The 19,516-nt window shown below is 38.1% G+C and overlaps 1 protein-coding gene across 1 annotated transcript; it reads left to right on the top strand.

Moving 5' to 3' along the window:
* Positions 1–469: 469 nt before the first annotated feature.
* Positions 470–15,482, top strand: ZNF366 (zinc finger protein 366). The gene is made up of 4 exons (XM_070935817.1): positions 470–1,753; positions 4,738–4,929; positions 13,241–13,415; positions 14,968–15,482. The coding sequence occupies exons 1-4, from the start codon at positions 470–472 to the stop codon at positions 15,480–15,482; spliced, it is 2,166 nt and encodes a 721-aa protein (XP_070791918.1).
* The last annotated feature ends 4,034 nt before the right edge of the window (positions 15,483–19,516 follow it).

The following is a 19,516-nucleotide window of genomic DNA, read 5'->3' as shown; positions in this document are numbered from 1 at the left end:
ATTCTATTATCTTAATGAACAGGAAGCTGAGCATGTATGAACTCTTTTGACATTGAAAAGCATGTCTAAATGCTGCCATTGTGGAACAGCAGAAGTAGCCCTTATCAACCATGGCTCATTCTCATTTTTAATGAAGAGTTGACCAAATCCTTTTATGTGGGGTTACATGGTATATAGAGTAGCTATAATAAACAACTGCATAAAGTTGACCAGATTTTTCATTTAAAAAACCACAAAAAGTGACAAATGACAGAACCCAGGTTTCTGGCCTAGAAAAATAAACCTGGGGCTAAAAAGAAAAAGCAAACAAAACAGGATAGAATACCATATTTTGTGTTAAACTGTCATTTAAGAGTTTCCACTCAGTTACACGTCATATCAAATAACAGCACGCAGGAAAAGGATTGGTTTTTAAAAATGTTATTTATTATTTGAAGGAAGCTAGATCATCCAGGAGAACTTCAGTGCAATGAAGAAAGAGGACACATATTGCAAGATGGATAATGTACAAACCTTTTCCTTTGCTCATTGCTTGGATCCTATTGTAAATGCCAATATAGCTTCGCCCCTCAGTGACGGATTCAGGACACAGCTTGCCCAATTTCGATACAGCCCTCCCACAGACTTAGAAAACTTCAAAAGTTCTTTTGAAGGGGGATCTCGTAAACGTAAAAGTATGCCAATGAAAGTACCTTCCACTGTCTCTCCAGGAGATCCCACATCTCCATTGGAGAATCCTGAAGAAAATGTTGATGGAGGTTCTCCCAGCCTCCCTTCAATATTTCAGCATGAATCCACACAGCCAAAGTACAATGCTCACATGATCGACCTCTGCAACCTTGGCTATCACTTTTACAGGACTCTGGAGCACTTTGGGACACAGCCCATCAAAGAAGAACCAATAAAACCCAAGGTTCTATGGCCTGGCCCCACCACTTTCCTGCAGGCTCCCTATTCATACTATCCCAAAATTCATCCTACTCTAATGTTTCCTTTTATGATGCCCCCAGATTTGCATTTTAGAAATCCTTTCCCATTGAAAAGGCCCCCGGAGCCTCCCTTCAAAAAGGTTGAGTTAAATGAGCAAGCTGAACAGAAGCAAAAGGTGGAAAGAGTCGATGTCAATATTCAGATCGATGACAGCTATTACATTGATGTAGGAGGAGAGCAGAAACGTTGGCAGTGCCCTATGTGTGACAAGTCTTACACATCTAAATACAACTTGGTCACTCACATCTTGGGGCACAGTGGCATCAAGCCCCATGCTTGCTCCCGGTGTGGCAAGCTTTTCAAGCAGCTGAGTCATCTGCACACCCATATGCTGACTCATCAAGGCACTCGACCTCATAAGTGCCAAGTGTGTCACAAGGCCTTCACCCAAACTAGCCACCTAAAGAGACACATGATGCAGCACAGTGACATTAAACCTTACAGCTGCAGAATTTGTGGAAAGGGTTTTGCCTATCCCAGTGAATTGAAAGCTCATGAATCCAAGCATGAGAGTGGCAGAGAAAATATCTGCATTGAGTGTGGCCTTGACTTCCCAACTTTGTCTCAACTGAAGAGGCACCTAACCACCCACCGAGGTCCTGTTCAATACACTTGCACCGAGTGTGACAAGATATTCCAGTACCCAAGTCAGCTGCAGAATCACATGATGAAGCATAAGGATATTCGCCCATATATTTGCACTGAATGTGGCATGGAATTTGTGCAGCCACATCACCTGAAGCAGCATTCCTTGACTCATAAGGTAAGATAATGCCAGGGATTCTCCAATAATTGTGCTGGGGGGGGGGCAGGATGCTTTTTTGACGACCTGCTAAAATGCAAATATTTTTAAGCACTTCTAAACTGAAAGTAACAGAGAAGTCAATTCCAGATTACTACCATGTTTACTTCTCCCTTAACCTCAGAAACATTTTCAATCTCTGTAGCAATGATCCTCACTGCAACCAGCCTTGAAATTTCAAGAACACCATATTTGCTGCCACTGCTGTCCAATAGATGTCCACAAGTTGACATCTGGCCAGTATCATCCTCTGTCTTTATATGCCAGACCACTTATTTGACAATTTTTTTGAAACACCTGACTGTACTTTTAATTGTTTCATGAAAGAGAAGCCACCTAAACTCAAAAAACCCCCAAACCACAGCACAACATCACAGCAACATGCCCACTATGGGGAAGGAAGAGAGTGGAGGAGCTCAAAGGTAGATAAAATAAGAGTTCCCTTAAAGGGAAGACATCTGACCCCAAATTCCAAGGTTTGCAAAGATAAGATTCCTTTTTCACTGTGGTTGAGCCACAGTGAATCTCAGCTATCCAACAGGAGAAATGATCTGGATCACAAACACAGCCAATCCAGGTGTGGCATAAATATCACATGTGGAAGACACTTGAGGCTACAACTTTGCCCACTTTTCTGGTAGGAAGCCTCACAGAACCCAAAAGATCTGAGCATGTCTCATTAGATCCAGCAGAGAGGACATGCTTCGCAAGTTCCATTTGCAAAGACCATGAGCTCAAGTTCTGCCTTGGCCATGAAAACCAGCTGTGTGATCTTGAGCCAGTCACTCTCTTTTAGCCCATCTCACCTCACAGGGGTTTTGTGAGAAAAATAGAAAGAGGGTGTGTTGCATATGTTTTCTCCCTTGAGTTATTTGTAAAAATAATAAAGGTGGGATATAAATACATAAAATAATAAATGACCTACTTTTGATAGGTGTCAGGATGTGGACCTTCTCTGCCTTATAGAACATTCTCCCTCCTGAAGCTAGGTTAGCTCCATCCCTATTAATGTTCAGAAAGTCCCTCAAGACCTAATTTTGTCACTAGGCTTGGGAGGACCTGACAACTGGCAACATTTTAAAGTGGCTCTCCTATTATGGGTGATATATAGTGTCTATACTTCTTTCTTTCTCTCTGGTTTGTATACTGTAATTTTAAAATATTTTTTATAATGATTGTCTATATTTTTATAATAATTGCTTTTATCTTTTGGATTTATTTGATAGTTGTACACTGCCCAAGATCACATCTGGGAGAGAGAGGGGGAGGGGGGAGGGAGGGAAAGAGGGAAAGAGGGAGAGGGGGAGAAGGAGGGAGGGAGGGAGAGAGAAGAAAACAATATTTTAAAAATTATAGCTCTGACCACCAGAAGTGAGTCTATTTGTATAGTACTTCCTATTGGTGATCCTGTGAATTAAAACAACAATAATTATTTGAGAGTATCAGGCATAGGATATGATAATATTCCAAATGTGTTCTGTAATAATTGAATTAAAATAAATATTCATTATAGAAACAGGTAATTGTGAGTGATAATTAAATTGCTCCTCTTTTTGGTTTATAGAATAATTTTAAAGTAGAATTGATGGATTCATGTGAAAAAAGTACGAAGGCTTAGGGACAATAATATAATAATTCTCATTAGTCAGTATTATTTTCTAACTCTAGAAAATACTTTTGAGCCAAAGTAAAAACTTTATTTCTTTATATCGTATCCTTTGCACTCATAATAATAATAATAGCAAACAAAAACGAGCAGAATTTGAGCTATTTTAGCACAAAGATATGTGACATTTGTCAGTACTGTGGGAAGCTTTATACTTTATTCCTTATACTGTCTCCATTTTCCCTTAAACATTAGCAGAATTCATGTTACTGGGAATCAGCGTCTCCGCTGGATAATTGATAGTCAAGCTGAAACTAATCAGCTTGTAAAAATAGCAAATGGGGGAAAATCTTTTACTCAGACTTCCTTAAACCCCCATATAAGTTATCCAGACCTAATCCACATATCAAAGGAGAAAGTCTGTAAACACAGAGTTAATTAAAATGGTCTCCCTGAGGAACTGCATGTTCACAAGAATAAACATCATACATGACATGTACCTTACACACACCCACATCTGTCAAATGTCACTTTAGAATCAGCATGTACACACCCAGAACAAGCTCCCCCATAAAACAGCTCTTCTGTTTTCTGCAGCTTCCCCCATAGGCAAACCTCTTTGCTTTTGGGAATAAATAATTCTCTTTCCTCACAGTTTTTGGAATTTTATTTTTATTTATTCTTGTGCAACCCCAGTTTAAGCTGAAACCCCACATTATTCTTTTGAGAACACTCTACTTATTTATTTAATATGTTTATTTTTCAGAAACTAAAAAAAAAAAAACAGCCAGCATAATAGATAGCAGTCTTTCCTGATCTGCCCTCCATAGTTGAATTACAACTCCCAACATCCCTAGCCAATCAGGCATAGTTGCTTTACGTGTACAGGTTTATGTGGTTTAACATTTCTTAAAGGTACCAAGTTTAGAAAAGCTGTTCCACGGATATATAAAAATCATTAAAGTCTTGATTTCAAATTAAGACTGGGCAGCCCTTTGGATACATTTCCTAAACAATGCTTCAGGGTACACAGGACACCAAATACTACCACCAGAACTAGAAACATGTTAATAAGAAGTCACGCAAAAGAAGCAACATCTTGATATATGTAACGAAGTGAGTTATTAAAAAGTTGAAATTAGCACATCATTGGCTGGAGTAGACATATTTCTTAGCTGTTGTCCCCCACAAGGTATTATTATTGCAAACTAAAGGACAATCATGATCACAGAACTGAAATAAAAAGCAACCTCAATAAAAACCAAGATCAAATTTAAAATAGAAAAAAGAACAAAGGGGGTTAGGAATCATCACTTACTTCATTCTTATGTTTTTCAAGGGTGTGAAAGAGCACAAGTGTGGAATCTGTGGCCGGGAGTTTACGCTACTTGCCAATATGAAAAGACATGTCTTAATTCACACCAATATCAGAGCCTACCAATGCCACCTCTGCTTTAAAAGTTTTGTGCAGAAACAAACTCTCAAAGCCCATATGATTGTCCATTCAGATGTCAAACCTTTCAAATGTAAGGTGAGTATTTCTTACCCTAGGTACATAGTCAAATGAACATAAACGTTATCAGACTATTTTTTTTTAAGTCACTGGTGGAGAAGGAGCTGAGACATTCATTATAAGTTGCACGATAAACAACAAAGACAACTTGTCATAAATAGTATTATGTCTGTGGCTAGCCGACATTGGCACTAATAGATATATGTAAATATCGATATTATTGAATTCAGAGCACACGGATTATTTAATAAGACCTCAAAATAGCTCTTTTCATACATCATCATACAAACCAGTATGATTCATTTTCATAATGCTCCATATCTGCTTTCCTATGCTTGCTGGTAAGTTTGACCCTTCTTTACTTTTAAAAGAAAGGAAATAAATTCATGTTTAAGAAAATTAGAGTGCAAACACTTTGTTGAGCAGTACCACAACAACATTTGTTTCCAATAATTCCCAACATGCGTTAAATCTAACCAATAAGTCCTCCACTTTAGTGTGAATGTGGATTTACAGGAACTACTGTACTTTCAACCAACCATTGTTCAGAGAAAGCTAAAAAAGCTAGACAGTCATTGTTCACTTTTTGTCCATGCCCGAGCATCCTCCCTTCCCAACCACTTCCAGCACGCCAATCAACAAACAGCCCCTCCCTCTTTTTCACAAAAATGAAAACAAATATGCATTTGGTATATTACAGTGATATTATTCTAGCAAGCTCTGAAAAATGCTTTGTCCAAAAAGTCCTGGTTATGGATCAAGTCATAAAAGCTGCATTTGAAATCCCAAAGGTGCTTTTTCAAGCGGCAACTGAACTTTCTGGGGGGTTTTTTGAAGACGTTTCAAAGAAAAACCAGAAAGTCCAGTTGCCGCTTGAAAAAGCACCTTTGGGGCAACCCTGACCTGGATGACTGAGAATCTCCATAGACATTTAGCGATACACTGCATTTGAAATCTTTTCCCAAAATGGATTTACTAAAACAGAATTAGATTCATCTGTAGATGACATAAAAAAGCTTCCCCCCCCCCACAGCACCGTGGAAATAGAACTACGGTAGGTAGCAAATCATTGCTGGTTTGCTGTTAACATTGTGTGACAGGATAGAGATCTATAAAGCAACAGAAGCAGGAGAAAATCAGTGCAATGCTTCTCAACTTTAGCAACTATAAGACTTCAACTTCCAGAATTCCCCATCCAACATGGGAGTTTTCTTCAAAAGAGACATCAATGGATCTTAAGCTAACATATTTATGAACTTTCTTCAATATCACCTGGTATGAGTGATCTTTAAGGTGGTATTTAAAAGAAACAAATCTGAGCAATTTCTCACATCAAGAGGTTGGGAGCAGAAGCAGAACTACTATTTTACTAATAACAAAATAAGTACTTATACCAGACCAGGGTAATCTACTTGTTGTGATTGTTGTCATTCAGTGCCAATCCACAACTAAGGCTCAATAGAACAAGCAGTGGTTTCTTTGGGGCATTTGATGAAGTTGCAAACAGCTGCCATGCATAATTTGCCAGGTAAAGCCCCACTCCTATCTGGATTGTGGCCTGACATTCAAATCTACAATACAAGAAATGAAACCTACATAGACATGGGCCTATAAAATGGTTATACTATTAATTTGGTTTTCCAAATGATATTCATTTCTGGAATACATAGGCAAAGAGAAAGATTATATACTACTTAGCATGATTAATAGATATGTTAATCTGTTATGTAGTTCAGGGGTCTCCAACCTTGGCAACTTTAAGACTTGTGGACTTCAACAAAGCTGTCTGAGGAACTCTGGGAGTTGAAGTCCACAAGTCTTAAAAGTTGCCAAAGTTGGAAACCCCTGATGTAGTTGATAATTGTTCATTTCCCCCCTTTTCTGGACATGGGATACTTGGACTGACGAAATAGTGCCATAGTTTCATTGTGTCATTCTTTGACTCTTCAGTTGCTGTACTAAATCAGCTTTATCCACTCTTGTGCAGTGTTGGGTTTGCTGTTCCCAGAATTCTAAGCATTAAGGCCATGCTTGCTAGGTATTCTGGGAGCTACAGTTACAATATATTTATCAGATATCAAATAGGAGAACACGGACTGAAATGAAGAAGCATTAAAACTGGAATGTAGACTTTGTCTTCAAATTTGGTTTTATTCTTCATCTTGAGATTGCATTTCGTAGCACTTAGTGTAATTGCTAGTCTGCTGATGATAAATATATCTGACATTTGTATTGCACATTTCATTCCAAAGGGAGGTCAAGGATATTTAACAATTTGATATACTGGCTAAACACATGAATCAGTCTGTGCGTGTTGCCTTTTTTATCAATACAAAATATCAATTATGCCTATACCTAAAGACAGAAAATATATTAGAAACACCAGAGGACACAATGTCACATTTTAAGTAGGATAATATTAATTGAATTCCACCATAACTTGCATAACTGTGTCAAAATGACTCTACTGAAAATGCCATTAACTTTTCAAGGAAATAGCTGAACCTTCTGGCAAGCTGCAGAAGAATACAGTCAGTGGGTACTATCCCTATCTTCATCTTTTATCATCAGCACCCTCTTGGATGGCAGCTGTTTCTAAAGTCCTCCAGTGCCCCCCAATCCCCTATTTATTGAATGAGACAAAAATTCCTTTTACCTCAACTGAGTTCAGGTTAGAATTGCTTTACCTTTTCTTGCCCTTGTGGCCATGTGCCCAGGATGAGCACATGGCTGCAAGAAGAAGTAAATATGAACTAGGGCATTGGTGACTCACTTTCATAATTTCTCTCCCTCAGGAAAAGGGGAAATACATTGCAGGAATGGAATTCTCATTAGGCTTTTGTGAGCAGGCCATACTTTGTCATATGAAGCCATCTTTGGCTCCAGAGACAACACTATTTCATTGCCAACAATCATCTTGTTGCTTCATTTCTGTCTTCTCCCCAGTCTCGTCTGTTGACGGGAGGCCTCTGGTTTGTTCCTGGAGGTCCTGAAAATGCTTTCTGGATGAGCCTTTTTAAACTGGACTTGCCTTGGGAGGCCCCAGAAGTGAAGTGAAGAAGAGCAAAGCAGAACAAAGCAAACTTTAGTGGAGTTTTCTAGCATGGTAGCTTTGACAGGTATATTTACTAATTCAAAACAGTGGGCTGTTTTGTGTAGCAAAGTGGGCTCACTCAAAAATGATAGATATGTGACAATTTAATTGTGCAAATACTGCAATTATATATTTGTCTCATTGATATGATTATCATCATGAATGCGTCATTTGCCCCTTATCCATACTGGTGCTCTAAAGACACCCATTACTTATAGTCCTGTCAAAACAAATCACTCTGGCCTGGTGGCTCAGCAGACTGATAGCATTGTGATTAACACCAGCTGTCTGCAATTACTGTAAGTTCGAATCTCACCAGGCTCAAGGTTGACTCAGCCTTCCATCCTTTCTAAGGTAGGTAAATTGAGGACCCAGTTTGTGGGGGCAATAAGCTGACTTTGTATAAATATACAAAAGTATGAAGGCTATTGCTTAGCGCATTGTAAGCCGCCCTGAGTCTCCGGAGAAGGGTGGCATATAAATCAAATTTAAAAAAAAACTCTTTTAAGTTTTACATAGGGAATTCAGGCAATAGAATGAATTACACTTATCATATCATATCGATTCTTATCTAGAACATCCTCAATCCTGGATTTGGACTAATGTTTTTAAAAGTATAATTCTATCACTTTAAAAACAATATTCTTTTTATTACTTCTTATGCAAGGTACTTATATCCTTGTGGATCATGCATTGGATAAAGATATCTGTGCAGGAGGGAAGAGGGTGATGCGCAATGGCTCAGTCGTTGAGATACTGAGTTTGTTGGCCGGAAAGTTGACAGTCCAGGTTTGAGCACTGAGCGACAGGGTGAGCTCCCATTATGCACCAGCTCCTGCCCACCTAGTAGTTTGAATGCATATGCATATGCAAGTAGGTACCGCTTTGGTGAGAGGGTAACAGTGTTCCGTGCATCTTGACATATAGTCATGCTAGTCACGTGACCATGGAAGTATCTTTGGACAACTCTGGCTCCCTCAGCTAAAAAATGGAGATGAGGACCGCCCCCTAGAGTCAAACACAACTGGACCTTTACTTTTTTGCAGGAGGGAAAAAAAGCATAGAATCAGCCATCTGATCTTTGTTGCACTGAATGGTCAGATGGAGAGAAACTAAGATAGTCAATAGAGGGAAGGAAATCCAATGGACTGATTTTAAACCCTGACAGTTTTGTTCCTGAAGGGTTTCAACAGGCAGAGGCTGTTGGAGAAGGGGATCAGCCTGCTTGCAAGTTCAGGAGAACCCTGGAGAATTGGTGCTGTTTGGCTGGCCTTCAGCAAGTTCAGGCAGTGACCAGATAGCCGCTTTTTGGCACCATGCTCCTCCTGAACAGAAGGAAGGATATCGCTGTATGAGCTGCTTGCTTAACAATGGCTTGCATGTCCCTAGGGAATGGCCTGCAAATAGATTTCATCTTGCTTTCTCTTGTACTTTTCGGAGCTTCCTGTTTTCTCACGGCCCTTTTGGACACTTTGCAGTCTTTCTCCCTCTCCCTCTCTCTCTTACTTTCAGGAAAGGAACACCCTTCTTATTAAACTGTCTTTTAAAAAAGAAGAAAGAAAACAAGGGTAAGAGAGCACAGCAGTGGCCTTTCTACCTCTCTGCGGGCTTAGGCTTTCTTGGACTTGTTTCTCAGAGCAAAACAAAACAGACTGCTTTCCTACAGAGCTGATCACAAAGACCAGATGTGGCCTGAGGGCAGAAGAAAGATTCTGTCGCTAATATTTCCTCATTACTGGGATTTTTTTCCCTCTCCAACGAGCAGTGCTATCTGCAGTATCTTATACTAATCCAGCCAGAGATTGCAATGTTTAGCTTACAAATAATTACACAAATTTTATTTCCAAGTGCACCCATGTAGTTAATGCATGAATGTACTGAAACAACTGTCTCACATCCATGTCAATACACACATACACACACGCGCATCCCCCCCCCCCCCACACACCTGTCCTTTGCTGTTGACTCAACTGTTGTCAAACATTTGAGATTCTTTGTTTGCTGTTTGCAAAAGGATTATAGTTCCAACCTGTTCAGACTGATGCTAGAACAAGTCTTTATTTTATAATTGCTAGAGTAATATTTTCTAAAATAGAATGCTGAATTATATTCAGCAATGTCCCTCAAAATCTACTGAACAACTTGGGACAACTTTTACAATAACCATGGTGTTTCACCATAAGCTACTAATTTGTCCAAAATGTGCCTGGGATAGTTTCAATGGTGAAGCAAAGTGAAAACCTCATGGTTTAGCATTTAAGAAGGGCCTCAAATGACCTTTAAGAGAATGGTAAATAATCAGGAAAGCAGCAGAAAATGGTGCCAATGTTCACAAAGATAGATCACGTTATACCATGATTGATGTTGCTTGGCACAGCATTTTTCCCTTTCCTCCATTTTAAATAACATTTCTTAGCAATAGGACCGATTAGAATGGAATCCGTCCTATAGAGTTGTCTATAAGGAATAGAAAATAGAATAGAATAGAATAGAATAGAATAGAATAGAATAGAATAGAATGGAATGGAATGGAATGGAATGGAATGGAATGGAACGGAACGGAACGGAACGGAACGGAACGGAACGGAACGGAACGGAATGGCATAGAATAGAATAGAATAGAATAGAATAGAATAGAATAGAATAGAATAGAATAGAATAGAATAGAATAGAATAAACAGAGTTGGAAGGGACCTTGGAGGTCTTCTTGTCCAACCCCCTGCTTAGGCAGGAAACCCTACACCACTTCAGACAAATGGTTATCCAACATCTTCTTAAAAACCTCCAGAGTTGGAGCATTTACAACTTCTGGAGGCAAGTTGTTCCACTGATTAATTGTTCTAACTGTCAGGAAATTTCTCCTTAGTTCTAGGTTGCTTCTCTCCTTGATTAGTTTCCACCCATTGCTTCTTGTTCTACCCTCAGGTGCTTTGGAGAATAGCTTGGCTCCCCTTCTTTGTGGCAGCCCCTGAGATATTGGAACACTGCTATCATTTTAACATCTTTCAACATAGGAAAAAACCCTGATTGCAAAAATATCGCACATTTATACCTATGAATCAAAAGAAATAAATATTTGACCTCTACAGGGAGGAGTCACAAAATATGGGTGTGTCTGGCTGAAGAGGCCCAAGAAGGCCGAAATAGTGCTATCCCAGTCTCCCATAAGTCACAGAAGAAACAACATAAAATTTCTGACAGGCCTGAAAGCGATGAATAGAGATTTCATCCCACCATGGCCATTTTAACATCTTTCAACATAGGAAAAAACCCTGATTGCAAAAATATCGCATATATATATATATATATATATATATATATATATATATATATATATATATATATAATGTATACATATATATACATTACATACATATATAATACTAACGACAATACATAAAAAGAAAAAGTGACTTTGGTCACACGTCCATTATCTTATTAACGGTGCATATTTGTTAATTATTAATAAACAAACAAAAAAACCCACTACTGTTATACTGACAAATGTCTGCTGATCAATTTATCTTCTACAAATTTGCCTAGTAGAACAGTCAACATATTTTTGGGATCAGTGGTGAAATGTAAAATTTGTTATTACCGGTTCTGTGGGTGTGGCTTGGTGGGGTGGGGGTAATATGACTGAGTGGGCATGGCCAACTTCTTTTTTACTTTTAAAACCATTTTTTCTACAACCTCTTCGGCTGAAGAGATTGTAGAAAAAATACTTTTAAAAATAAAATAAAAAGCCTCTGATGATTGTGCGGCTCAGCTGAGCATGGGGGTGGGGAGGGATTTTTGCTACCGGTTCTCCGAACCACCCGCCGCTATCGCTACCGGATCGAGCGATCCGGTCCGAACTGGGAGCATTTCACCCCTGTTTGGGATGGAATAAAACAAGCCTTTAAAATGACAGAATTGCTCTGTCATGCCAGCAAGTTTAGTGTGGTTTTCTATTTAAAATGTCTCAAAAGTTAACAAGCAATCAATTCATATGAAGTATACAGCTTTTGTGTGAACTACTCTCAGAATATTCCAACAGAAAAAGCCAAAATGAGTTTCAGTGGCCAACTTTCCTCACTGAGCTAGACAGCTTAATATGAAAATAGTTTTTCTCCCTTCCCTTTCTCCCTTCCCAGTAAATCCAAACGTTTGCTAGAGAGAACAAAGAGTCCATTAAATATTAGCTGGAAAGAAACGCGAGCAAATCAAAGATTAAATAAGAAACAGAAACATGCTTGAAGAGGAAATACAGAACTTCCTCTTCATCTGTTTAGTTTTCCTGTAGCATTCCATGCATTTTCCCTTAAACAATAGGAATCCCAATTGTAAACACACACCATCTCTTAGAATGGTTAGCCCCCAATCTGACACATTCAGATACATTGCATTCCCATCACACCAGGGAATGGCAACTGGGCTGGTTAGAAGTGACAGTCCATTCAACCTTGAAAGAACAACTTCTAAGAAAGTTGTTTTTGAATGAGAGCAATCTGAGTTTCTGAATAAGCTTGTACAATTTCTCAAATAGGCCTAAGACAATTCAGAAACTACTCTGCAATAAATTGAGTTTGTCCTTATATTTACCACAGCCAGCCTCTGATATAAATACTTGCCTGCTATACTTATATTTTTAGGCTATAATTTTGTTTCCAGCTCAAAGAACATTCAGTAATTTCAAAGCCTCCTATTCTATCCATTTTAGCGAGTACAATATTAAATTTGAATGAATGAAAGAGAAGCATATACAATTTAGTTATAAAGACATTCCTTTTCCTTGAAGTCCTATCTATTTGTGATGGTTGAGTTTCATTCATTTTAGAATGAAATTAAGTGATTCACCCCCAAAAAATTTGGATCTATATCCTATAGTCAACACTTAGATTCATATCTCAAACTTTAATGTGTCCTTTCTGACACATTGCAAAAAAATATATATATTTTGGGATAATTTCTGTCAAGTCTCTCAGGCACCAATTCAAGGACATAATTTTTGAATAATTCATTTTATTTCCAGAACTAGAAAAGCCTAATCTGACAATTTAGAGAGTTGTTCATTTTTTGATTGAGTTTAAAAGGAGGCAATAGAAGAAATGTTGTAGATTTATGATTCAGAAAGGGAAACTAAAGAACTGTGGAGAAGTTGACTTGATGTAAACAGGCTAGATCTGAAAAAACAAAACAAAATCTCTTTGAAAAAAAGATGCCTCACTTTGATTCTCATTGGTCTTTTGACAGCTGTGTGGAAAAGAATTTAATCGAATGCATAATTTAATGGGCCACATGCACTTGCATTCTGACAGCAAACCATTCAAATGCCTCTACTGTCCCAGCAAATTCACCTTGAAGGGGAACCTCACCAGACATATGAAAGTCAAACATGGAGTCATGGAAAGAGGATTTCGTTCTCAAGGTAAAAACTGGTAACTAGGCTTATTTACATTACATCTAATAATATAATGACATTGTTTTGCATCTAGAAGTTGCTGAATTTGTTTTGTGTAGCACAATTAGAATCATGTTTTAGTTGAACCAGATTTTGCCAAATAAGAAGAGGCTCTATGGTGGGTGTCAAACTCACATCGTCACATTGTCATCATGTGACGTATTGCGACTTCCCCCCTTTGCTAAAACGGGAATGGGCGTGGCCAGCACGTGATGCATCTGGCCCGGATGACACCCCTGCTCTATGGGGTAGCAAAGTCCAAAGTGGGAAGGTAAATCCTATTGACTGAGTAAGCTAATAAATTAGCCATTGTTAGCTTAACCACATTTGTTAAATCGACTGATTTCACATACTACACCAAGTCATAAACCATGATTTACAAATTATAATGAAATGGCTTGATTCACACATTGTGCTAAAACAAAACCAAAGAAATTCAGTAAGGCTTAGTGCAGCGGGTTGAATCCAGCAATTGTAACCTGTTGAACAGATGAAAGATGAGTATAATGTCTTGGCCTTTTGGCTAAGATCTAGTATAGTATTATATCTGAACTGAAAGCAGTTAATGACCTAAATATGACTTGCTCTGAATTTTCAGATGCCCAGGTGATTTTCAGCATTGTTGGAAATCAGTGCATACAACAAATGCCTCACATCCATGGTTATTGGAGCTGCAAAGACATTAGTTCTAATGAGAAAAAATAATAATCCTGCTCCATTAAAAATGTTGAATCATCACTCCTGGCAGTCACAGTTAATATGTTTACTAGGTCTGTTATTGATAATGAATATTGGGAATTGGATAGGTAGTCCTGTACCAGCGACCACAATTGAGCCCAAAATTTCTGGTGCTAAATGAGACAGTTAAGTGAGTTTTGTCTAATTTTATGAACTTTTTTGCCACAGTTGCCAAGTGAATCACTGCAGTTGATAAGTTAATAACACGTTTGTAAAGTGAGTCTGGCTCTCCCATTGACTTTGCTTGTCAGAAGGTCACAAAAGGTGAGCACATGACCTGGGACACTGCAACTGTCATAAATATGAGTCAGTTGCCAAGTGTCCAAATTTTGATCATGTGACCATCATGGGGATGTTGCGAAGGTGAAAAATGGTCACAAGTCACTTTTTCAGTGCCATTGTAACTTTGAATGATCACTAAACGAATGGTTGTAAGTCAGAGACTACCTGTAATTCACTAACATTTGGAGGGCCAAATGAATTTTCAAATAATGTTGACTCCATGAATAATATAATAAAATCAAGTATCATCTAGAATTTCTACAATAGGCCAAACTAATCCAATATTTCTGCGATAAAAACGATTCAAAATTGTCAAGAATGCCAAGTGAAATTGCAAAGAACCCTTTTTTATCTTCCCTACCATAAATTGCAAAATAATCATGAGACACCAGTTGAATTATTCTGCACAAAGCTGAAGATGAGTCACTGTAATTACAAAATTGACATGGAATGGTAACTGTATCCATTAATGCATTTGTCTTCTTCAAAAATATCCTAGGTTTTACAAGGGAACAACTGAGACTATCACAAACAGATGCCTCAAGAAACCTAGAACAGGAAGAACCTTTTGACCTTTCCCAAAAGAACCACAGGCAAGGATTTTCTTTTCATTCTGACAGGGAGACTGCAAAAGAAAATTCAAGCCATGATGAAGAAGACAATTGCCACAGGGCAGAGCAGCATTCTCCTCGCATGCATGACAAGGGCAAGAACCCTAACAGACTGCAGGATCCTCCAAGCGAAACAGAAAATGAGGTTAAGGATTTCAGAGAGTCATACTGTGATGCAAAAGAGAAAAAGTTCAAAGACACCATTGAGGACAAACAAGAAAACAAAAGGGAGCGAAGCCGGGTAGAGAGAGACTTTGTGAATAACAACGAGGGATATCACTTCGAAAGTAATAGATTCACTCAGTCTCTATCTGACTATTTGTACTTTCAACATAGGAACAAGAGTTTGAAGGAGCTGCTGGAAAGTAAAATGGAGTCACAAACTGCTTTTCTGGGCATCTAAATGGACATCACTAAACTTATCTTTGGGGAAATGAAGTGTTTTCAGAGTTTTGGGCTAGCATGAACAATAAAATTGTAAATGACTGGTAAATGATAGCAAAAATTATAAACAAAAAAAACCCCTAGCAAAAATAATTTAAGACAAATATTCACTTGTTTTTTCAGGTTTTCTGTTTTTACACAGTAATATTTTAGAGATTAATTTAATATATCATTCTCTTCCCAATACCTTGTCCCAATATTTGGACCAGGTCTGCATGTTCAACAGAACAAAGTGGAAGAGTCCTGAGGTAGTAAGTATAATAGAAGGCATACAAGATAATCTTTTTTATGTTTCCTTATGTGATAAGTTTTTTCCCATTCCAACTTTTTACACGATCCTTGTTTTTGTTTGTATATTTAATTTGCTTGCAGGAAGTAAAGCACATGTGAAGCAGCCACCTGAAGTGTTCAGTCTCTAACTCAAGATACAACCATTTGCTTCTGCCAGTTGTGTAGCTCAGTCCAGGCCTCGGTTCCAGGCTCTTAATATTCTGTCACACTGTGGCAAGGCCAAGAACCAATAACTTGAGTAGTTCTGCCTGAGCAATAAGAAATGACAAAAAACCCAGGTTCTTATTCCAGACACTGAAATAATAGGCTTAGTCTCTTTGTGGTGGTATCTGTTCTTGTTTCCTGTTTTTATACAGTAATATTATAGAAGTTAATCTTTTCAAACTCTTTCACCATAACCTGTCTAGATTAATAACCTAGATAACCACATGCACTCTGCAGATAACTCTTAAAAGCCTACTTTTCATACAAAAGCTATCAGTTATAAAATTGCCCTTTTACTAGATCAATATACCCTGCCATGAGAGAAAGAAGTTTATTTCAGTTCTGGACAGGATTTTTTTAAAAAATATATTATAATACAGTTTTGTATTGTTTGCCTTTTGGTGGGGACATGGATGGGCCTTTCAGTCAGTGTTGAGTCCTGGCAACTGCCTGGACAAGTCCTTGAAGTTTTCTTACAAGATTTTTGAAACTGCTTTGCCATTGCCACTGTCACCCATTTGGTTTCATGCCTGTGGGAATAAATTCAGCCTTTTGGTTTCTAGCTTGAAGTCTGAACCAGTACCATAATATTATAGAATTCGCTGTATAGCTGCAATAAATACTTAAATGGATTAGAGTGCTATTCCATATCTTCACAATAGTCAAGTCCACTCAGTGACAGACATACCTAGAAAAGCAGCCATGGAAGAACGCTGTATCCTTGCATTAACCAATTATTATATTGCAGTAAAGTTTGATTATTTTCTACATACTGAAAGATGCATCCCAAAAGATTTTCTTGACAGATTAACAAAAATAAGCATTTTTATATAATCTTGTGATACAGAGGTGATCCTTATGTTTCCATAGATTCTTTTATGTGGAGATCACTACATTATTCTTCATATGGGGTAATATGAAAAAGTATCTAAAACATCTTCTAGGACAGTGATGGCTAACTTTTTCTGGACCGAGTGTCCAAAGTGCACACATATGCCCGAACCCCCCAAATGCAATGCACACGAGCCCCCCCGACATACACCCCCTGCGCATGAGCAGCAGAGACCCGAAGACCAGCTAGCCAGTGGGAAGCATGTGTGCATGTGTGGTGGAGCTGAACTGGGGCAACGGCTCGCATGCCCACCAAGAGGGCGCCGCGTGCCACTTCTGGCACGCGTGCCATAGGTTCTCCATCACAGTTCTAGGAGGTTGAATTTCCCTTTTAATGATTTCTATAGCTGTTTGCTTTACTTGTAGACTATGCTATATTTACACTAAGGTTATTAAGGACAATAAAATCTCAGCATGGGTTTGTTAACCTTAAGTGTCCCATGTCTAAACTACATCTGCTAAAGACCTTATTCCACTCTTCAAAAATATTATCAAGGCAACTATTGACTAGATCTGCATTACAAAGTTTCAAATCACTGAATGTGCCATGACTTTACATGGACTTTATGCTGGACACTAGAGCTATGGGAAATGTACAAAACAGACCTTTTGCAGCATATGAATGTACAAGCGAAGCACCGCTATTCAAATAATTAAAGGAGACTTGTCCTCTAGAAAGTTTGCCACAGCTGCATTGAAGATTGTCCTTGACAGTTTGCGTTACCTGTGCAGACAACTTCTATGGAACTGCCAGTGAAGGCAAGTGGCAGAAAACTGGGACAGATTTGAAAACAGCTGCACGAGCTTTCCAAAAGATGCAATTGCCATAACACTTTGAGAAGAGATGTATCATACATGCTAGCGTACTTTGCAGAGCAGTTTCAAATGCATTGTACGGCTATACTGGGGAGAATAATATAGTGAGAGAGATAACACAGAAACATACACAAAAGCATTGCCCCCATTAAAATAATTTAAGGGATGTCCGGACTATTAAATTTACAATATCTCATGCATATTATATGAAGGAAGGAAATTCTATACTTTTTTGGTGACTGATTATAGATATCAAACAAGGAGAAACTTGCACACAGATCTCTGTGGAAAGTAGAAATTTCACATTCTTTCAAATTGTGCATTACCAGTGTCCTTATAATCTCTGGTCTCATTTCTCTTCCTTAGTAATAATTCAATCCTGTCAGAATATGATCTCCAAGTGGTGGAGATAATGAGGGAATTCAAGAATTTAACACTTTCTCTTCCCCTTTACAGTAATTGATTGAATTAGTCTGGAAATATTTTCAGCAACAGTAGAATCAGAAATTTGGTCTTGTAAGGTTTTTTTTTTAGAAAATGAAAATGCTGGGCACAGCATTATTTGGAATTGTGCCCATGTTGACCCTCTCCAAGATAATTTGGCATAATAAGGTGCAATTTATTGGATGGTATAGAAGGGATAATAGCTTCATGGTACTTTGGTGTTTGTAACTTCATATATTGCCCATAGCAGCCATCTTAAGAAGTTCCCTTGAACAGTATTTTGCAAGACTTCCTGCAACATAATTATGAAAGATTGGAGAGAGCTGTTGTAGTGATTGCAATGTACTCCGCTCTAACACTTCAGCTATTTAGCGTTCTCAAGGCATTTGATTCATATACTGTTAGCGTAGGCAACATGGTTGAAAGGTAAACCAGAGGAGGGCAAGGGACAGAGTATGTAGTATGTCAGGCTATAAACTCTGCCCCAGAATACTTATTACATATTACATCACAATGCAATTGGAAAGAATAGAACGTGCAACATGATATCACAGAACACATTTCATCACTTAGGTGTCACTATGTTTAGGATATTACAGGATTCTATGGCTATTAGGTCTTGGAAAGTAAGTCATGCAGAGTTCAGTCGACTTAGGGACAAACTAGAAATTATATGGTGCTAATACATTTCCTCCCCATTCAAATATCTTCAGAGAAAGGATTTCTCTGGTAATGGCAACCGGACAAGGAAAGGTAAATTCCTCTTCTCTGTTTAATCTTATGAACCTAAAAATCATCAACTCATCCACCCAATTCTGTTTGCATTTTAAAAAATCTATATAGTATTTATATGTAATGCTACATTTAGCATCAGGGCTAATTTGGCATTTGCTTGAAAGCACAGAAATGAGATTAATGTTAGAATACAATTCTTAAATTGGTAACTTTGCTCTTTTGTTCAGTATGCCTTGCTGCCATTATGTGCATATGATTATGGCCTTAGTTTAGCTTATGGCAATAATATGATCTGTATCTTATTGGATCCTAGTACTTTGATATTAAAATGAGAACTTGTATGTGAAGAGGTCAATAATAAACAGTAGGCATGCTTCTTGTGTTTCATTGGATACAAGTTTGAAAACTTTATTGTATAGATCTGTATTGGCTAAGAGAATGTTCAGATGTAGCTGTTCAATTAGGATTGTATGGCTTAGTGGAGATGGCATTTGACCTTTAGTCATTGTGCTTGGATATGCTCTCTAATAACAAGCAGAAGACAAATAAAGGCCAAAATAAATTTGACATGTTGATCTCTCGCTATCTACATAAGATTTTTTCCATAAAGCA

This window comes from Pituophis catenifer, unplaced genomic scaffold, assembly GCF_029215685.1.
Source record: "Pituophis catenifer annectens isolate HBS135680 unplaced genomic scaffold, rPitCat1.0.hap2 SCAF_2, whole genome shotgun sequence".
Classification (NCBI taxonomy): domain Eukaryota; kingdom Metazoa; phylum Chordata; class Lepidosauria; order Squamata; family Colubridae; genus Pituophis; species Pituophis catenifer.
This window is presented reverse-complemented; position numbering and strand designations above follow the sequence as displayed.

Bases quoted from the DNA above. Each gene is read 5' to 3' on its own strand.
- ZNF366 (XM_070935817.1), top strand. From the start codon at position 470: ATGAAGAAAGAGGACACATATTGCAAGATGGATAATGTACAAACCTTT. The intron at 4,930-13,240 runs GTGAGTATTTCT...GTCTTTTGACAG, and splicing joins TCAAACCTTTCAAATGTAAG to CTGTGTGGAAAAGAATTTAA. The intron at 13,416-14,967 runs GTAAAAACTGGT...AAAATATCCTAG, and splicing joins AAGAGGATTTCGTTCTCAAG to GTTTTACAAGGGAACAACTG.